At 38.0% G+C, this 16,722-nt stretch overlaps 1 protein-coding gene across 1 annotated transcript; it reads left to right on the top strand.

The window, feature by feature from the left end:
• The first annotated feature begins 444 nt into the window (after positions 1-444).
• Positions 445-16,093, top strand: TMEM106B (transmembrane protein 106B). Its single transcript, XM_042816866.1, has 8 exons — positions 445-546; positions 3,655-3,876; positions 6,857-6,920; positions 8,239-8,398; positions 9,151-9,291; positions 9,394-9,443; positions 9,839-9,892; positions 11,004-16,093. The coding sequence occupies exons 2-8, from the start codon at positions 3,657-3,659 to the stop codon at positions 11,140-11,142; spliced, it is 828 nt and encodes a 275-aa protein (XP_042672800.1). The 5' UTR covers positions 445-546; positions 3,655-3,656; the 3' UTR covers positions 11,143-16,093.
• The last annotated feature ends 629 nt before the right edge of the window (positions 16,094-16,722 follow it).

The following is a 16,722-nucleotide window of genomic DNA, read 5'->3' as shown; positions in this document are numbered from 1 at the left end:
GACCAGCTGCAGGCACACAAGGAGAGCAACAACCTCAAGTTCATTCCATTCCAGTATGCTTTGTTTTGTTCCGGTAAAATGTCTGGAGAAAACATCTCACTGCACTTGCCCCGAGTACACGTGGGTTGTGCAAGACCCTTGTAAAAAGCGATATGAGTTACCAAACCAAATGGCCGCCCCCGACAGAGGCAGCGTGCCTATTTCCTATTGTCTTTATGCCGGCCTGTCACAGCTCTCTTTGCCGTCGGTTCTCACAGGAGCGCAGCGGGGTAATTCCCCATCGGAGGAAGAGGAAATAATGACACTGCCTACTATAACAAGAAGCAAGACCACCTGGCTCACTCCATGCCGCACAAAGCAGGGCGCCGCGATCCTGCCGGCCAGCAGCTACCATCGAGGCTCTCCCCGCCCGCAGCGGCACCGCCCCCCGCGCCTGCGCACGGCCCGGATCCGGGGTTAGGGGCTGGGGAAGCTGCGTCGCCCTCGGAGCCTCCGGCCCTGTCAATTCCCGGTGCCTGGCGCAGCCCGGCCCGGCCTGCCGAGCAGGTGGGGACGGGGAGAGCTGGAGAGCGGCAGGGTCTGGGGGCGGAAGCTGAGCAGAGAGCGGCCTGGGGTTCTGAGGCCTTGCAGGGGCCGGGCCGGGGCCGGTAGGAGAGCCGCGGCTGTGCGGTGCGATGCGGGCAGACCCGCGGCTGCCCCGTGCGTCTCGGCGCTGAGCCACGGTCAGGGCTGAGGGGGAGCAGGGATCTGCGGTGATCGGCCGCCCTGCGGGACCTCGCCGCGTTTGCGAGAGCAGCCGCCTGCGGGGCTTACCGGGTGCAAAACGTGGGGGGTGTCGGGAAGGGTCTTGGCCTGTTGGTTAGTTTTTGGAAGAGCCAGTCTTGCAAAAGACAGAAAGGTAGATGGCGAAGACTCGGTGAGAGGCAGTTTGGTGCTGTGCATCCCCAGGCGTGCCTGCCCGTGCGAAGCATGTTTGTGAGTGCCAAGTCATTGCTGCGCCTCTCCTCGGTGTTTTGGATGTTAGCAATGATTCAGCCACAGCTGATGGGCCAATGGAGAATTGCCATGCTTAGGAGCCTTGTTTTGTTATGAAAAATAAGTAGTTTCCTAACCTCGAGTTTGTGCATAAGAAGTAGGAATGGCATCCTAACTTTTTTTTGGAAGAGTACAGTAATTGAATTAAACTCAATAAGATTTCACCAAGCTCCGAAACTAAAAGGGAGTTTCATAAGTGTTGCTTATAGTTCAGGATGTGGTTGTTTCATGTGTTGAGTTTTGTCAGTGTTGTGTTCTGTGGTGTGCATCAGCTATCTGAAGGGAGAAAACTTAAAGGAAACTGCCTTATTTCAACATTGTTTTTTAATTTGCAAAGCTATCTCTTGACAAACTCTAAATTCAAGGAAACTACAGAAGTTTAAGGAGACTGGAAAGGGAGAGACTGGGTCCTAGCACAGCTGTTACAAAAAAAGTAGGATGTGAGAATTTGTTGACAGTATAGAAACTGTCAGATACAAAGATAACTCTTTCTCAGAACTGTTGTCTCACATACAAGGGGTAAAAGAACAAGGTGTTCTTAAGTGTTGGTCGGCTGTTGTAAGGTTCAGCTCTTGTTATATGATTAAAGGGTGGTAAAGAAAGCATTTTGCAGGAATGTGTTTCACTTGAAATTGCTGATGTTGTCATCTGCAAATTGGGATATTAATCTCCTAAATCACTGGTGGTAGAAAAAGGCTATTAAATTCTAATTATTGAAGTTTGTGCGTGCTTGGCATTGAAGGATACATCTGCATTACTATTTTAATTCAAATTGAGGGTGTGAAATGAATTTGCAGCTATCTTTGCTTGCTGCTCTTCAGTTCACATCATGGTGTGATTGGAAAGTTTGTGAGCTGTCTTCCTGTTGAGAGAGACTAAAACAATGATGTGCTTCAATTGCTAGTGGTTGTTCAGTCTCAGCAAGAGATAGTATGGAATAAAACTCACAAAATGATGTATAGTGGGTGTTGGATCCTCAACAACTGTTTTTACTTCTAGTGTTGTTTTTATTGTTCTGTCTTTGTTAATGTTGATATGGCCTAAGTCTCCCATCAGTAGAGTAGGTAAATCGAATAAGGTTTAAATGCAGAAAGACCAGGGAACTGATCTATACGTGTAACAGCTGTTACCTAAGCTGCAAGACTTGAGTTCTGTAGCATGAAGGCTGTAGTTCAGCTACAGAGATAGTAGGAAGGAGAACTGTGCGTGGAATGACTTCAACTTTTTTTTAGGAAACTTTTTTCGATAGCTCGCTGGTTTCAATTTTCATTTCAATAATTTCTATTACACTGAATGGTTCCTTAACTTAGAATGTTTCAAAATTGCTGTAGCAACAAAAGGATAAATAGTTTTCTTTCTTGTATGGGTTTTATTACCCGTATAGTAAATAATAATAAAATATCATGTTTGCTGAAACAGTAACTGGAACCTGCTGGTGATAACTGAGTTACATTTCTCTTGCTACATTCACCTAGCTTTTGTGGCAGTACAATTCATTAATGCTGGGCTTATGTTACCATCACCATACTTCAGATCTATTTCTGTCTGGAGTGGTTGGTCTAAAATAGCCTGACTTGCGTTTCTCTCTTGATCACCTTTCTTGTGCTTCCTCTCTTGGTGTGCCAGAGTGATAATTACTCGTAAAAATTCTAATTGCAATGGAAAAAACGAAGTTCTGCATACTTGCTTTAAATCCCCCTGTTCTCCAAGACATCATCAGTAAACTGGGTTCCTAGTGTTTCTGTTGGCTAATTAATTAAAAGAGGTTGTGGATTAAAGCTGGACTAGATGACTGCCATTCCTGGACATATATTTAGTTTTTCTTATTGAGTTGTTTCATACCTGTTGCAAATTAGCAGGGCGGCCACTTCTATCACTTTGTTGTGGCTTTTGGTTTCAACCATCTCATGTTAGTTTCAGTGTGGCTGAAGAGGGATGTTTGTGAGAAAATTATGAAATCGCATGGGTAACACAAACTGTTTTTGTGATTAGTATTTTAGCAGGCCTTTAAAAATGCTACGTGTTGACAGCATTAACTTTTTTTTTTTACCCTTTATTTTTATTGTGGAACAGTTCTCTTTTGTGTTAAAGAAATCATCAGTTTAAGCACCTGAGGATCTGTATTTCTATCCCAGAGATTGCCAGCTGATCCGGTTTGCCCTAAAAAGCTGATTAGAACTGACTTAGTTGCATGTGTAGGTTCTGCTGAACATTGTGAGCCTGGTTTCTGGAGCGTGTTAAGTTTTAAGTCCTGAAATTATTTTATTGAGATCAATGTGTCCTGTGGCTGTTTGTCCACTGCTGCTTGACTGCTGTAACTTGTTGCCAGCAGTTGGTTGTTCTGTCTTGGGAGCCTGTCATCCACCCTTGTTTAACCCATGTGTGTGAGCACCTGAATGGGTCTTCCCTGGAGATCAGATTATTGGTTTGAGGCAGACTCCAGGTTAACTGGGCCCTAACACTTTGCAAGTCTTATAGAGTCTAAGCACAACAAAAGTAAATAGGAGCCTAGTTGGAGTAATGATTATACACTAATAGTTACTTGATATGGAGGGGTAAATTGCAAGCCATATTTGAATCATTCTCCATGGAAAAAGCTTCTTTTGCCTTTTATTTTAGAAATGGGAAAATCTCTTTCTCATCTACCGATACATACGTGTAAGGAAGATGGCTATGATGGAGGTACAGTGTCGGATAATATGAGGAATGGGTTAGTTCACTCAGAATCACACGGTGAGGATGGCAGATGTGGGGATGTGTCACAGTTTCCATACGTGGAATTCACAGGAAGGGATAGTGTCACTTGTCCTACCTGCCAGGGAACGGGAAGAATTCCACGAGGTAAGTTGCCTTCATTTCTTTCTTTATTTTTTTTTTTAAGGCATAAATTCACCTCATAGAACTGTGCAGCAGTAACTATAATGAGCAATAGCAAATAACTCTCTAGTAAAGATATTTTGTAGCCATCTTTTCTTTTTAGCACTGAGCATTTTAGTGTTATTATGTTGTGTGAACGAAATGTGTATCTAATCAGCTTTGACTGCCACCTGCTAGCTCTTTCCTTGTCTATGCAGAGCAGCATGCCTTGCTTTTCTGCTTTAATCCCTAGTTTTTGCAAGTTGAATTTGCTGACATCTTATTTTTTAGACATTTCGATGTATTTTTTTTTTAAGTAACAGTTTGAAACTATTTGAAAAAATACACAACTTTGCAAAAGTAATTGCAAGTATTGAGATATCACTAGACATGGGGAGAAGAGTAGACCTGTATAAATTAAAGCTGATCTGATGTTTTCATGTTTAAAAAAAAAAAAAAAAATATTTATTGCAAAACTTGTGAGGAACAATACAATCTTGCTCTTCCCTTGCTTACCAATTGGCATAAGGACAGCAGGCCAACTGATTGTTTTAGAAGAACAAGTAGTGCTTTTGAAAACAGGTGGGTGTGGGCGCTGGTAAGGGTGCAAATTCAGTAGTTAATAACACTCAGCTCTGCTTAGTAGATCATGCTTTGGTATTGTTATAACTTGGAGGAGAATTTCTTTTTTAAAAGTTGTATACTCTAAACCAAATCTCAGAATTGTTTGAAAAATACATTCTAAAACATAACATGCTTTTCCAGGATGATTGGTATGCCTGGGATGTCCCTTGTTCTTTTTCTGCAATAGAAAGATGCTTTCAGTACAGATATGTTTTTCAACACTTGAGCAACTGGTTTGACAGGTGAACTCTGTGCATGTCAAATATCAACCAGAGTCATAACTTACTTGAAGCCAGAGTTTCAGGTTTTCATTTGGAAAGGCTGTGTCCGTAGGATGTCGATAGACAAGGTACTGGATTATTTTTTTCTAAGAGCATCTGGAAAATTAAAATCTTGGTTTGCTGTGTACCAGAGAAAAATTGAAAGCTTTACCTACAGCATTTTTCCTGGATCATGCATAGCTGTTTTTCTGCCCTGTTTTCAGTGCCCTGCACTTTGCTTCACGTTCCCTTTGTCCCATTTGCCATTGCTGGGTATGGGAACACATGCATTCTCTGGCTGTTGCAGGAAGGAGCACATTGCACCCTTGCTTTCGTGATTAACAGTTTACTTTACTTGCTGCCTTCATTGTTCACTTCTCATTGAATAAAACATTTTGCTTTATTACAGTTCCTTCCTGTATGGTAATCATCCTGTATAGCTATTTAGAAATCGACCTTTTAAGGGAAAACGCGGGGTACGTGAAACTGGGCAGGGGAAAGTGTTGAATGCAGTGTGCTGAGGCACGGCCTTCTGCCTTTACCAGGGGAAGGAACTGATGGAAGGCTTTATTTTTGTTAGAACTCTTATCCTATCTAGTCATAATATTGGTTGTAAAAGCTCACAAAACTGATTTTTAACTTGCAACTTGGGCAAAATGACTGCTATACAGGGATGGTGTGGCGCAGATACATGTGCTTCTGTTGGATTAGGTTTTCGTATGGTTCACAAATTACTTGCCTCCCTTAGAGACAATTGTTGGGGCAAGGATGTTTAAACAGTTGCAAATATCAGAAGGGATTTATGTAGTAGCTGTTAAACGTTATACAACACTGTATTCTTTGAGTACTTCCAAATGTATCAAATAGGAAATTCAGTGAAGTAATGTGACAAAAAATATCTTAACTAAAAGACTACAGAGAAGGAAGTTTGTTTGCTTCCTTACTTGAAATATTTAATAATACCAATGGCAATTCTTTACTTATTCTAGTGCAAGGAAAAATTCTGTAATGATGGGATTTCTGTGCTCAGAACTTATTTCTTTGGCTGGAAGATTTTTGGATACAAAGCTTTTAATTTATTAAACATCTGACTGAATATTATAAATATTTGTTTTTCATAAATTGTAATTAAATAGCTTGATTAAAACTGAAACTTCAAGTGGGTTATCAAAATAAATAGGACTGTCTTTTAAATTATTCTTCAGTACTCTTAAGATAGAAATCATATCTGTGTATTTTTTTGAGAAGAGAGATGAGAAATTAAGGGTTCTCTGGATCCTTGCATGACTGTTATGGAACACCACAGTATGGCCTATGATGATTAAACTGTTCAGTACTCTCATGAAATTGCATTTTGGTACTTGGACAGCTTTAACTTATCAGTATAAAATTGCTAAGCTGAAAATCTGTGTTAAATTGGTAGAGCTCTTTACAAGGTTGATGTTTTATACTAATTTATGCTTAGCAAGGGCTTGGCTTTGTGATTCAGGTTGAAATCACTTCAGCATGATTGTTTAGCTAAGTGATAGTGCTGGTCAAATTCTGTATTTGACTGAAAATGCAGATTAGAGTTCTTATTGAGGCATGTATGTACTGGTATAGATGAATCTCAATTATATGTTTTTCTATGACAAAGCACATAAAGACATGTGCCATCCATGTGTTTTTCAATAGATCCTCTGTGCTTGTGTTCTTGGTTTCTGACTCTCTGCAGTCTAATATAGAGAGCTGAAGTCTGTTTGGCACCATTTGCTAGAGAGAAAAGGAAGCACCTGAGGTGTTTTGCCTCCTGTGCATAAATACAACACAGAGGCAGAATTTGTTGCTGTTTTAGTGTTTGCCAGCTTTGTATGGGTTTGGTTTTTTTTTTTTTTATTTTGGTGTTGGTATCCATAGTCTAATTTGAGGAGGTGGCATGGGTACACATGCTATAGCAATGTTTTACTCGAGTCATTAACTGGAATGTAAATGTTCATCCTAATTCAGTGCTGTAAAGTTGTAAAGGCCACTTTTTATTTGAAGTAATAGCAAAAGTAATGACTCTTCTTGTTTAAATTCTGATACAGTGTTTTTATTTCTAGGGCAGGAAAACCAGCTGGTAGCATTAATTCCATACAGTGATCAGAGACTAAGGCCAAGAAGAACGTAAGTTAATAGTTGTGATGCATGAATCTACAGTATTCACATTCTCATCCAGCTAAATTTAATAATTCAAAAGAGATAAGAAGAATCAAGCAAAATCGCTAACTATTTTTTTTTCTTGTTTGGTATTGAAAGAACTCTGCTTGTACTATCAACCTTCACCTCTAGCTCTTGCAGGAGTTATTTATTAATAGGTGTGCACACAACCATCAAACTATGTCTTGTAAAGTTGGTAATACTGCACGATGTCTTCATGTCGGTATTTATCTGAATATCAACAGTTATTTTGCAACTATTTATCACTCTCTGTAGGATATTAATGGATCTGAGCAGATGCTTAGTCTTCATTATTAAAGTTCAAATCAGAGAAAGTGTTAACTTCGGGCCACTACAACAAAATAAGTCACCAAGAATTAATTTTTAAAGATCTGAGTTGCTAGTAGAATAAACAAGCGTGTCTTTCTCATATAGCGTAATTTAAAAAGAAGTATTTTCTTCTAGGCTCTACTCAACACTATAATGAAATGGTTAAGGGTTTCTTTTTCTCACATACGTGTTCTAAATCTTTGGGTGTCTCTGGTAAACAGTAAATAATGATGAGGAAAAAAAGACAGTAAATTCACATAGTAGATAACAGATAATGAATTTGATGTAGCAGTAGTCTAAATTTGAGAAATATTCATTTAGTGTTCTGACTTTGAGAAAACTACAGCTGATGTTGAGCCTTTTATTTGTGTATTTTTATTGCTTGAAGTCCCTTCCTGCTTTTGTGTTAATTTAACTGCAGACTTGCAGTTTCATAGCAGGGTTCTAAGATGTTCCTGATGCTTTCCCAGAAAGTGTTTTTGTGGTTTTTTTTTTTGTTTTGTTTTTTGACAAAGAATCCCAAGTAAAACATAAGTGTTATTCCTTTCTGGGTATGTTTTGGTATGAGCACAGCGTGCTGAAGATTCTTGCAGAATGAGGAAGGTTCTGCTATAAATAAACTTTAAAGGAAGTGCTTTTATCTTAAAGCAAATGAACATTTTCCTCTTTTGTTTAACTCAAATTTGTGAATGTTGGGATAACCACATGTTTTGTAACTTATTTTTTTTAATATACATACAAGAGTATCATCTCTATTTGTGATGTTGACATAAAGTGCAGCATATTTTCCCCTCCCATCACCCCCTTTGGAAATCAGTGGCAGTTCAGAACAGGCTGAATGTAGTTGTATTGTTTAGTCTTGTTCCTTATCACTTAAATAAGAGGAGTGGTGTGTTATTTTCCTTTAATATGCTTTTAACTCTGAAATGTGCTCTTTTTTTTTTTTTTTCCACAGAAAGCTCTACGTGACTGCTTCTGTAATTGTATGTCTCCTACTTTCTGGACTGGCTGTATTTTTCTTATTTCCTCGTTCAGTTGATGTTGAATACATTGGTGTGAAGTCAGTTTATGTCAACTATGAACAGAGCAGACGTATAATATATTTAAATATTACGGTAAGACTGTCCATCTGTTTGGATGTTTGCAATATGTGGAATGAGAGATGCTGCTGGGACAGTTTAATATACATAAAATTGTGGGCTAGCTGGTGGACTTAGTGCCTTAAGAAATATCAGCAGATTCTATAAGCAATTTGAAAAATGCAACTAGACTTGTTGTGATTGCTTCCTGTAGCTGTAGCTAATACAGCTGCAGTTGTAGGCTACCACTGAGTCTTTTGATTTCATGGGAACTGTGACTTTAAAGTTGTTCTGGTTATTTTGGGAATACAGGTGGAATATAGATACAGGGATGCCATTCAGCAACTGGTATTGTGTATCTGTCAAAATGGGTTTTGAAGAAAAATTATTTCCTACTCATCTTAAAACTTTAAGAAGTTCTTTCCATACACTTTTGATGGAATTCTTCACGGTGTCTTTGAATAAAACAAGTAGCTATGTTAGGAAATGTCCTGAAATAGTTAAATTTCGTGGAAGGGATGACTGAAAATAGAATGAAATAGTCAGTATTTGTAGGGGAAGGAAGTCATCAGTGGAGTTGTGAATGTATTGGGAATCACAGTCTTCAGCCCCTTCTCAGGGGTACTTGCGCAGCAGTGTTGGTTCCCTTCCTTCCCTTCCCTAAGGAGACCTCAGATGACAGGAAAGTATAGTTGCATGATTTCGTATGTAAATTCAAAAATTTATGCTCCTCAACATGAAAAGTTCTTAAAGTTGTTTGTTTGCTTTTTTGCTTTTGTTATTTACAGAACACGCTAAATATAACAAACAACAACTATTATTCTGTTGAAGTAGCAAACATCACAGCCCAAGTTCAGTTTTCAAAAACAGTTATTGGCAAAGCACGGCTAAACAACATCACCAACATTGGTCCTTTGGATATGAAACAGGTAAATAGCATGGGCTTTTGTAGTTGGGTGTATGTAAATCTTCATACTTGATTCTGCTCAGTTGATTTTTTTTTTTTCTGTTGCTTTTTTTTTTTTTTTCAGATTGACTATATGGTGCCCACAGTCATACAAGATGAAATGAGCTACATGTTGTAAGTATACCAGCCACTAAATATTGCCTGTGCCTTGGTAAAAGTTATGATGGTTATGATCTTGTAAAATGAAATGTATTTCAGAGCTGAAATGTGTTTATAGAGATGAGTGGATGTTGTTTCACAAGACATTTTTGTTGGCAAGCATTTAATGTAAGCAAGTACACGTGAAAATATTTCTTGTAAAAGCAAGACTGTGTATAAGTAGACCTAGACTGAGTACATGCTCATGGACAGTGTTTTTTCAACAAGTGTTTTAGTTGTCATTGCTAGTGACTCTACAAGCTCTATGTGTACAGATAGTAGGATTTCTGTTTGAAGCAACAGTTCTTGCTTTTTAGATAACTGCGTATAAGATGTCGATGTAAATCTATAGCTGTTTTTCTTTTTTTCAGTGACTTCTGTACTTTAGCATCAATCAAAGTGCATAACATAGTAGTGATGATGCAGTAAGTATGGGAATTTCCTATTTGTTGGAAGCAACTTTAAAAGCCACGTGGTCCTTAATGAAATGTTATTCAGAAGTGTTTAATCCAGTTTCCTCTATCTTAGATAAAATGACATCAATTTACTTCCTAGTATAGTATCTTCAGTTCTTTAAATGGAACTGTGGAAAGATAACTTCTTTTGGCAAGGTCTGGTAGCATAAAAGTACTTGAGTAGCTGCAACCATTAGTACTTGTATAGGAACTGCTGAATCACAGCCTGAACCTCTGATTGATCACCTGAGGTGAGCAATGAGTCAGACATGGGAGCACAGGTGAAGGCAATTCAGCTGTGCTGCTGGAAGGGGTGGAGCCTGGCTGCACCTCTCCTAGACCCATTTAAGAGGTGACTACCAGTGGGGAAGGATCTCTTCTGGAGATCCCTCCTCTGGAGTTTTGCAGTGAGCCTAGGATGCAGGTAAGCATCCTATCTATTCTCTTTTTGTTCTAATAACCTGCTTAGCCAAACTCTCTTGTTTGTTTTGTAATTATAACATCTTTATATTCATTGATTATACGGTACTGTATGTGCTCTGCAGCTGGACTGTGATATGGAGTTCCTATGGTCTCACAAATTTTGTTATGAGCTTGTGTTTATCAGCTGCTGTTCAAAACTTGCTGAAAATCTCATGACCTTGAGTCAGTCAAAGGTTTTTAGTACTCTGCCAGGATCTGCTTTTTGTAGCAGATTGAATCAAGAGCTGCCTGTTTTGGGTGGCTGGAAGGGGGGGGTGTAGAACATTGTTTGTGAAACTTCTGTAATACTTTTTGTTCCCCTTTTAAAACCAAGTATTAATGATTAAATCCTGGCTTTACTGTCTCTAGGAAAAAACTCTGGTCGAGACTTTTGGTTGTTTTGTTTTTTTTTTTTTTTTGTGACAAAAAATCTGTGACTTGTGAAATTTGTGATGAAAAATCTGTAGATTGTGTTAACTGGTATTATTTTTTTAAGTTTTAAAGAAACTTTGTTCCTAACATGTTTTGTTCTAAAACTTCATTAAAAACCTATTAATGACTTTAGGGAACTTTATAGCCCTTTACAAAACAAGCATCTCTTCTGTTTTGTGTTTCTAAGGGTGACGGTGACAACCTCTTACTTTGGCCACTCTGAGCAAATATCCAGAGAGAAATACCAGTATGTGGACTGTGGAGGAAACACAACCTACCAGCTGGGCCAGTCAGAATATTTAAATGTACTTCAGCCTCCTCAGTAAAAGCACCTGTTGGTTAGTGTGGAATGACTGCTCTTGATGCTTGCAGAAATCCTTTGAGTAGGACTGGTACTTTGTAAAGGAGAGAATATGTATGATGTATGTGTTATGCAAAGGAAACATGGTGGCCTGTTCACTTTAATTGCAAGGAGGGAAAAGTTTCAAAATGTATATAGATGCACTTGTTAAATGTTGTGTTTTTCCCCTTCTGTTTGCTTTCTGTTACTGTAAACACTTCTGTCAAGTTGTGTGGTTGGAGGGAGAGGGGGAATTACAGATTCTTGAACTGAATTGGGACCTTGCTTTTACAGTGTGGTATATCAATTTAGAGTTACTGTGTGTATTTGTCTGTTTAGGTGAAATGTGTCACTAATGAGCATTTTAGAAGAATTGATACTCATAACTAAGTTTATATTTTCAGTTCTTGATATTTGACTCTTGAAACTTGCAGTATAACTACTTAAGATTGCTTTGAGGGACCTCAGTGTAAAACTAATATTAGTAAACCAGTGGCAATATTTCTTTGGTTGGAATTCTACTTTCTGCTATATTTGATCAGAAGTGACATGCAGTCTGTGAAAGCCAGGGAAGCTCTCATGGAGCACGCTATACTTGAATGTGCAACTTTTAGAATCTGGCATCCTCTTGTTCATATTGCCCCCCTGCCGTCTCTTGGATGTTACAAGGAGAATGTGTGTTGCTAGGTTTAAAAAAAGAAATTCTCCCAGCCAAATCATTGCTGACAAAGGAAAAATTCAAGACTGGAAAGTGAAGGAGTTGAGACTTCAACAATGTCATTCCATTCTTTTGTTTTTCAATTAAACTTTTGAGTAAAACTATTAAAATCAGAATTGTGTAGTTAGGAACTAAATGGAAACCTGTTGGGCAGCTGGATGTAAATCTTTAGCAATTTTATTGCTGTGATATACTTTGTATCTAAGCTCCTTGTCAGTGCTAGTACCTTGGGGTGTGTGTATTTAGTGCAGAGGCTTGGAAAGCAATGCATTAGTTACGTGAATCTCCTGAGTGCTCATAGTTCACATCAGCTGTGGGGTTAGGATAAAGCAACTCCTTCTGAAAGAATAAATGTTAACTTAGAACAAAACTAATATAAAATATTTTAATCGGTTTCGTTTGCACAATGAGAATTTCTGGGGTTTCTATCAAATGCAGTAATTGTAAGTTTCAGGTTCCAAGTTGCTTGACTTCTAAAAACTGACTGTTCTAAGGGCAAGGTGCAAAACTCTTCAGTTAACTAGATTGGGATTGATTTAATTCTGAATTAAGTGAAGCTTCAAGAAAGTTCTATTGAGACATTGTAATGAATACTAAATTTTTGAAATGCTGTAGTTTTTATGCTGCCCACCTCCTGGAAATAAGCTATATAAAATGATTTAGCAATAAACACTATGTAAAAAAGCTACAGAATAACTTCTTGCAACTAATGATCCTTTATGCTGCAGTAGTTTGGTGAAGTTGTGTCTATTATTCTTCATCAGTGTTCTTCAGGTGGGCCTAAAGGTGGTGGTGGGGAAACATATCAGTTAGGCAAGTCTGACTTTGTTTGTTTTGTTTTGTTTTTAAGGGGAAGGGGAAAAAAAGTATAGGAAAAAAATCTGTCTGAATGTAGTGAGCACTTATTCTGGATACCATTTCTTTTCATAAATCTGACTATTATAATGGAATGTAAACTGTCAGTTTCCTGTAGTTTCTGATAGGACTGAAAAGTTGAGTTTTGGTTTAGGAGAATTTCAGTACTGGAATCTTGAGTACTACTCAAGACCAGACTAGAAGGAAGCAGAGAAGTAACATCTAGTATGTGACATGGGAGGATTCACTTCTGTTGGAGCGTATGGGAAGAAATCTGTTTTAAACCATGTTGTATTTGAAGTCAACCAGTAAGCAGTATTTTTTCCCTCTCTGTTCAAGTATTTAAGCCTCGTGTTTGTTGTACTTATTTTTTTCTTGCTTGATTTTGATGTAGGAAAAAACAGCCCTAGGCAGATATATATATATTTTGTACCAGTTTAAATCAAAATTTTATTCAAAGGAAAAAAGTAATCTAAAATAACTGGAATGGTGTGGTGATGTACTTATTTGGTCACAGTATGTAGCAGATGCTGCTTGAACTAGTGTTTTTAGGGATTTTATGCTTGCTTATGTGGTGTTGTGACACAACTCAGACTGACATTTGGAAGTTTGGCAGACATGCTGAGCAAAATGCATACTTAATCTGTGAATCTCCCACTGCTTAAAATGCTGTGTTATCTACTTTAAAATGAAATGTGCTGAGTGGGATTATTCTTTCCATGGATATGGTGGGATAAAATATTGTTTTTTAATAACTACTTTTCACCTGGGATACCTTATGGGTATGAATTTTAACACTATTTATTTGTGGTGGGATTACTGAATAACTAAGATTTTAACTAACTTGAAAGTAGAATCTGGTAGTATTGGTGAATTTTCAGATTAAGTAATTTACAGGAGCATTAAAAGCATGTTACTTTGTGCTTGCAGTAACTGTCAGCATGTTGGTAGCCAAAGTTTTGCAAACAAGCTATGATTCAAATGAAAGACTTCTTATAACCTCATTTATTTCTATTGATTTTTGTTTTGTAACAAATGAGAGCCTTATGGTCCACTGTAGTCCAAGTAGTACAAATTCTAAATTCTTCACAGAAGTTCAGCTTGAAGAACCATTGTCTTTACTGATTTTTTTTTTTCATCTGTGTAAGAGGTTTTCTGATGGGTTAACTTGTTTATTTTTCTGAAATGATGAGTAGTTCACTTGTAACTTATCCCTTAATCTAAGAATATGATCAAATATTTCAAGGGATTTATTTCTGGTATTCTTTTCACTTGAACTATTTCTTGCAATTCCTGTAGCAAAACCTATTGCACTTTAAAATAAAGCTCTTTTAGTTATCTGTTGAAACAGTGGTTCAGGTATTGTAGTGCAGTGGCACAGTCCAAAACAAAAACCTTCATGTATTCCATACACAATAGACATAAAATTTCAAAATTTGAAGTTAGACTGTTATGAAACAAATGAGTATGAATGTTAGCTGATTTGCTGCTCTGACCCACAGAACAGAATTAGATTTAAATATGATGCTTCAAAAATGAATGAGTGAAGCCACTAAAACTTGAAGATTTGTTTATCCATCTTGGTGTTTGAGGGGCAATTGCTCGCTGCTTAATTTCATGTGAAAGACAAGCATTAGGTATCTTATCCTGTATTGTGCAGCTTTGAAGTTCTTAATGCACTTCTGGCTTGTGCATGACCTTGATGTTAATGTTGTGGTATATTTTGCAGCCTTATGCTGGTGCAGTTAAGTACATGCCTCAGTTGACTTCCAGTTTGTCCTTGAAGTCCTTCAAGTGAATAAATTTCTTCATAGCAATTAATTGCAAACATGACTAGTCTTTCTAGTGTGTGGCTAACCACAGAATTTCTGAGCTCTTGGATTGAACTGTGAGGGTTTTTTACCATCAGACTGAAACGTTGTGCCCGCATGATGGGAAGGATGGTTCTTGTAGTAGTATAAGAGAGATTTGTAGACTTAAAAAAATAATTTATTTCTTTATTTGTTGTTTGCTATTTGAGGCTTCCTTCTGGGAGGTGGGGAGCTGATTGGAGATTTAGTTGTGGTTTTGCTTTTTTCCCCTGTTCTCTCTCCCCAGTCTGTAACGGGTTATCTGTGTGTTACCATCTTACAAAATGGGTGACTTGTTTCAGAGTCGGGCACCTACATGAACCTTCACATCAGTGAGACTGGACAGGTAGTTAAGATACAACTAAGACTAGCAGTAATACTCTCTTCTGAACTAAGTTTTTTTTTTTTTTATTGCCTCTAACAAAAACCAAAACTCTAGCAATGCTTCTAGGCTTATTACTTCTGAAAGGGAAGGATGAACAGGATGAGTGCAGCCAATGTAATAAAATCCAACCAAACACGTTAAAAAAAATTATTTGGGTATGGCAAAAACATCTGGTATTTGTCTACTCGAGAAGCCATTTTCCATTTTTTTTTTTTTTTTTTTTTTTTAAACTTTTAAATGGAGATTCTGATAATGAAGGAGAGATTGCTTTGCTACCCCTATAGCTTTTGTCATGCAAACCTGGTTTTCTGCCTTTGGGTTGGTCTGTTAGACAGGAGCTGTTCTTTGTAAGAAATCGATACAGTTAGAGCTAGTGTGTCCAGCCCTAAGGCACAGTGTGAGACCCTGTAGTAAAGGTCTTGCAATGTGAATGTGGGTTTTTTGGATAGTGAAACTGCTTTTGCTTTGTGTAAGTAGGGATGTTTACTGGCAGACATGCAAGCATTACGGTGCCTAAATATTTTGGGCCTAACCATGAGTGATTTAGTTTTGAAGTTTTTTTTGTTTCAAGTGAACTTAACCACTGTTAACATCCACTGTACAGAGTGTGCATATAATAGCTTGAACTATGTATAGAAATACTAATGAGTTATAACTATTTTTGTAACTTAATTGTAAACCTGTTCTTGTAACTGTGTGGAAAACTATCAACTTCAGCATGATAAATAAACACTCTAAGGGATATTTGGGATACGTAAGGCACAAGCTATCTTAATGCAAGTTAACTGAGACGATGGATCTTATTTAGAGGTTCAAAATCTGAATTTAACTTCATTATGGATATTTGCTTCTAAACAGAATTGTTTGACTCAAAGAATGATATTAAATTTTCTATTTTAAAAAAAAAAAGTCTGGGTCATGAATCTTTTTTCTTTTTTAAAACTGACTTCATATTTTTCTTCTTCCTCATCCCCTATACTTTTCTTGCAAGTTTTCATCTAGTTTCAATGGTGTCATTTCCATTTTTAAAATTATTGGCATTCTATAGTGTAAAAACTCTGCAGCCTACCTTTTTTGATATGTTTTAATGTGTTAGGCCTGTAATAAAGTCTAGTAAAGCAAAGCAGCATATGTGAATGATTTACTGTTGTCTGACTTTGGACTACTAAAGAAACTGACTCAAGAGCCGAGACTGTTGTGATGGGTTAACTCCAGCAGGCAGGTAAGCCCTCACCCAGTTGCTTGTTCACCTCCGCCCTTCTGGGGTGAGGGAGAGAGCCAGAAAGGCAGAGCTAAGAAAATTCATGGGTTGAGATAAAGCCAGTTTAATAGGTGAAGCAAAGCAATGTGCAGAAGCAAAAGTAAATCAGGAATTTATTTTCTGTCAGCAGGCAGGTGTTCACAATGGGAAGACAAACACTATTACTCCTAATATCCCCCTTCCTCTTACCTTCACCAAGCTTTTATTGCTGAGCATGACCTTCTGATATGATATGGCATATTCCATAGTAGGGGTTCAGCTGTCCTGGCTGTGTCCCTCTCAGCTTCTTTCCCTCCCCAGCAGTTTATCTCCTGTGAGACAAGGAGGAAATGAGTGGAGGCATTGAAACAGGAAACCTCAGTGCTGTGTGAGCTCTGCCCAGCATTAGCCAAAAACACTAATGTGTTATCAACAGTCTTCTAGCCACAAACCTAAAACACAGCATCATAAGGGCTGCTGTGAAGCAAATTAACTCCATCCCATCCAGATTCACTACA

The sequence above is a fragment of the Centrocercus urophasianus genome, unplaced genomic scaffold (genome assembly GCF_019232065.1).
Source record: "Centrocercus urophasianus isolate 14NV4802_14NV808 unplaced genomic scaffold, USGS_Curo_1.0 seq_16, whole genome shotgun sequence".
Lineage (NCBI taxonomy): Eukaryota > Metazoa > Chordata > Aves > Galliformes > Phasianidae > Centrocercus > Centrocercus urophasianus.
This window is presented reverse-complemented; position numbering and strand designations above follow the sequence as displayed.

Coding starts and splice junctions, on each gene's coding strand:
- TMEM106B (XM_042816866.1), top strand. CDS start 3,657: ATGGGAAAATCTCTTTCTCATCTACCGATACATACGTGTAAGGAAGAT. Junction 6,921..8,238: donor AGACTAAGGCCAAGAAGAAC/GTAAGTTAATAG, acceptor TTTTTTCCACAG/AAAGCTCTACGTGACTGCTT. Junction 9,893..11,003: donor AACATAGTAGTGATGATGCA/GTAAGTATGGGA, acceptor TGTGTTTCTAAG/GGTGACGGTGACAACCTCTT.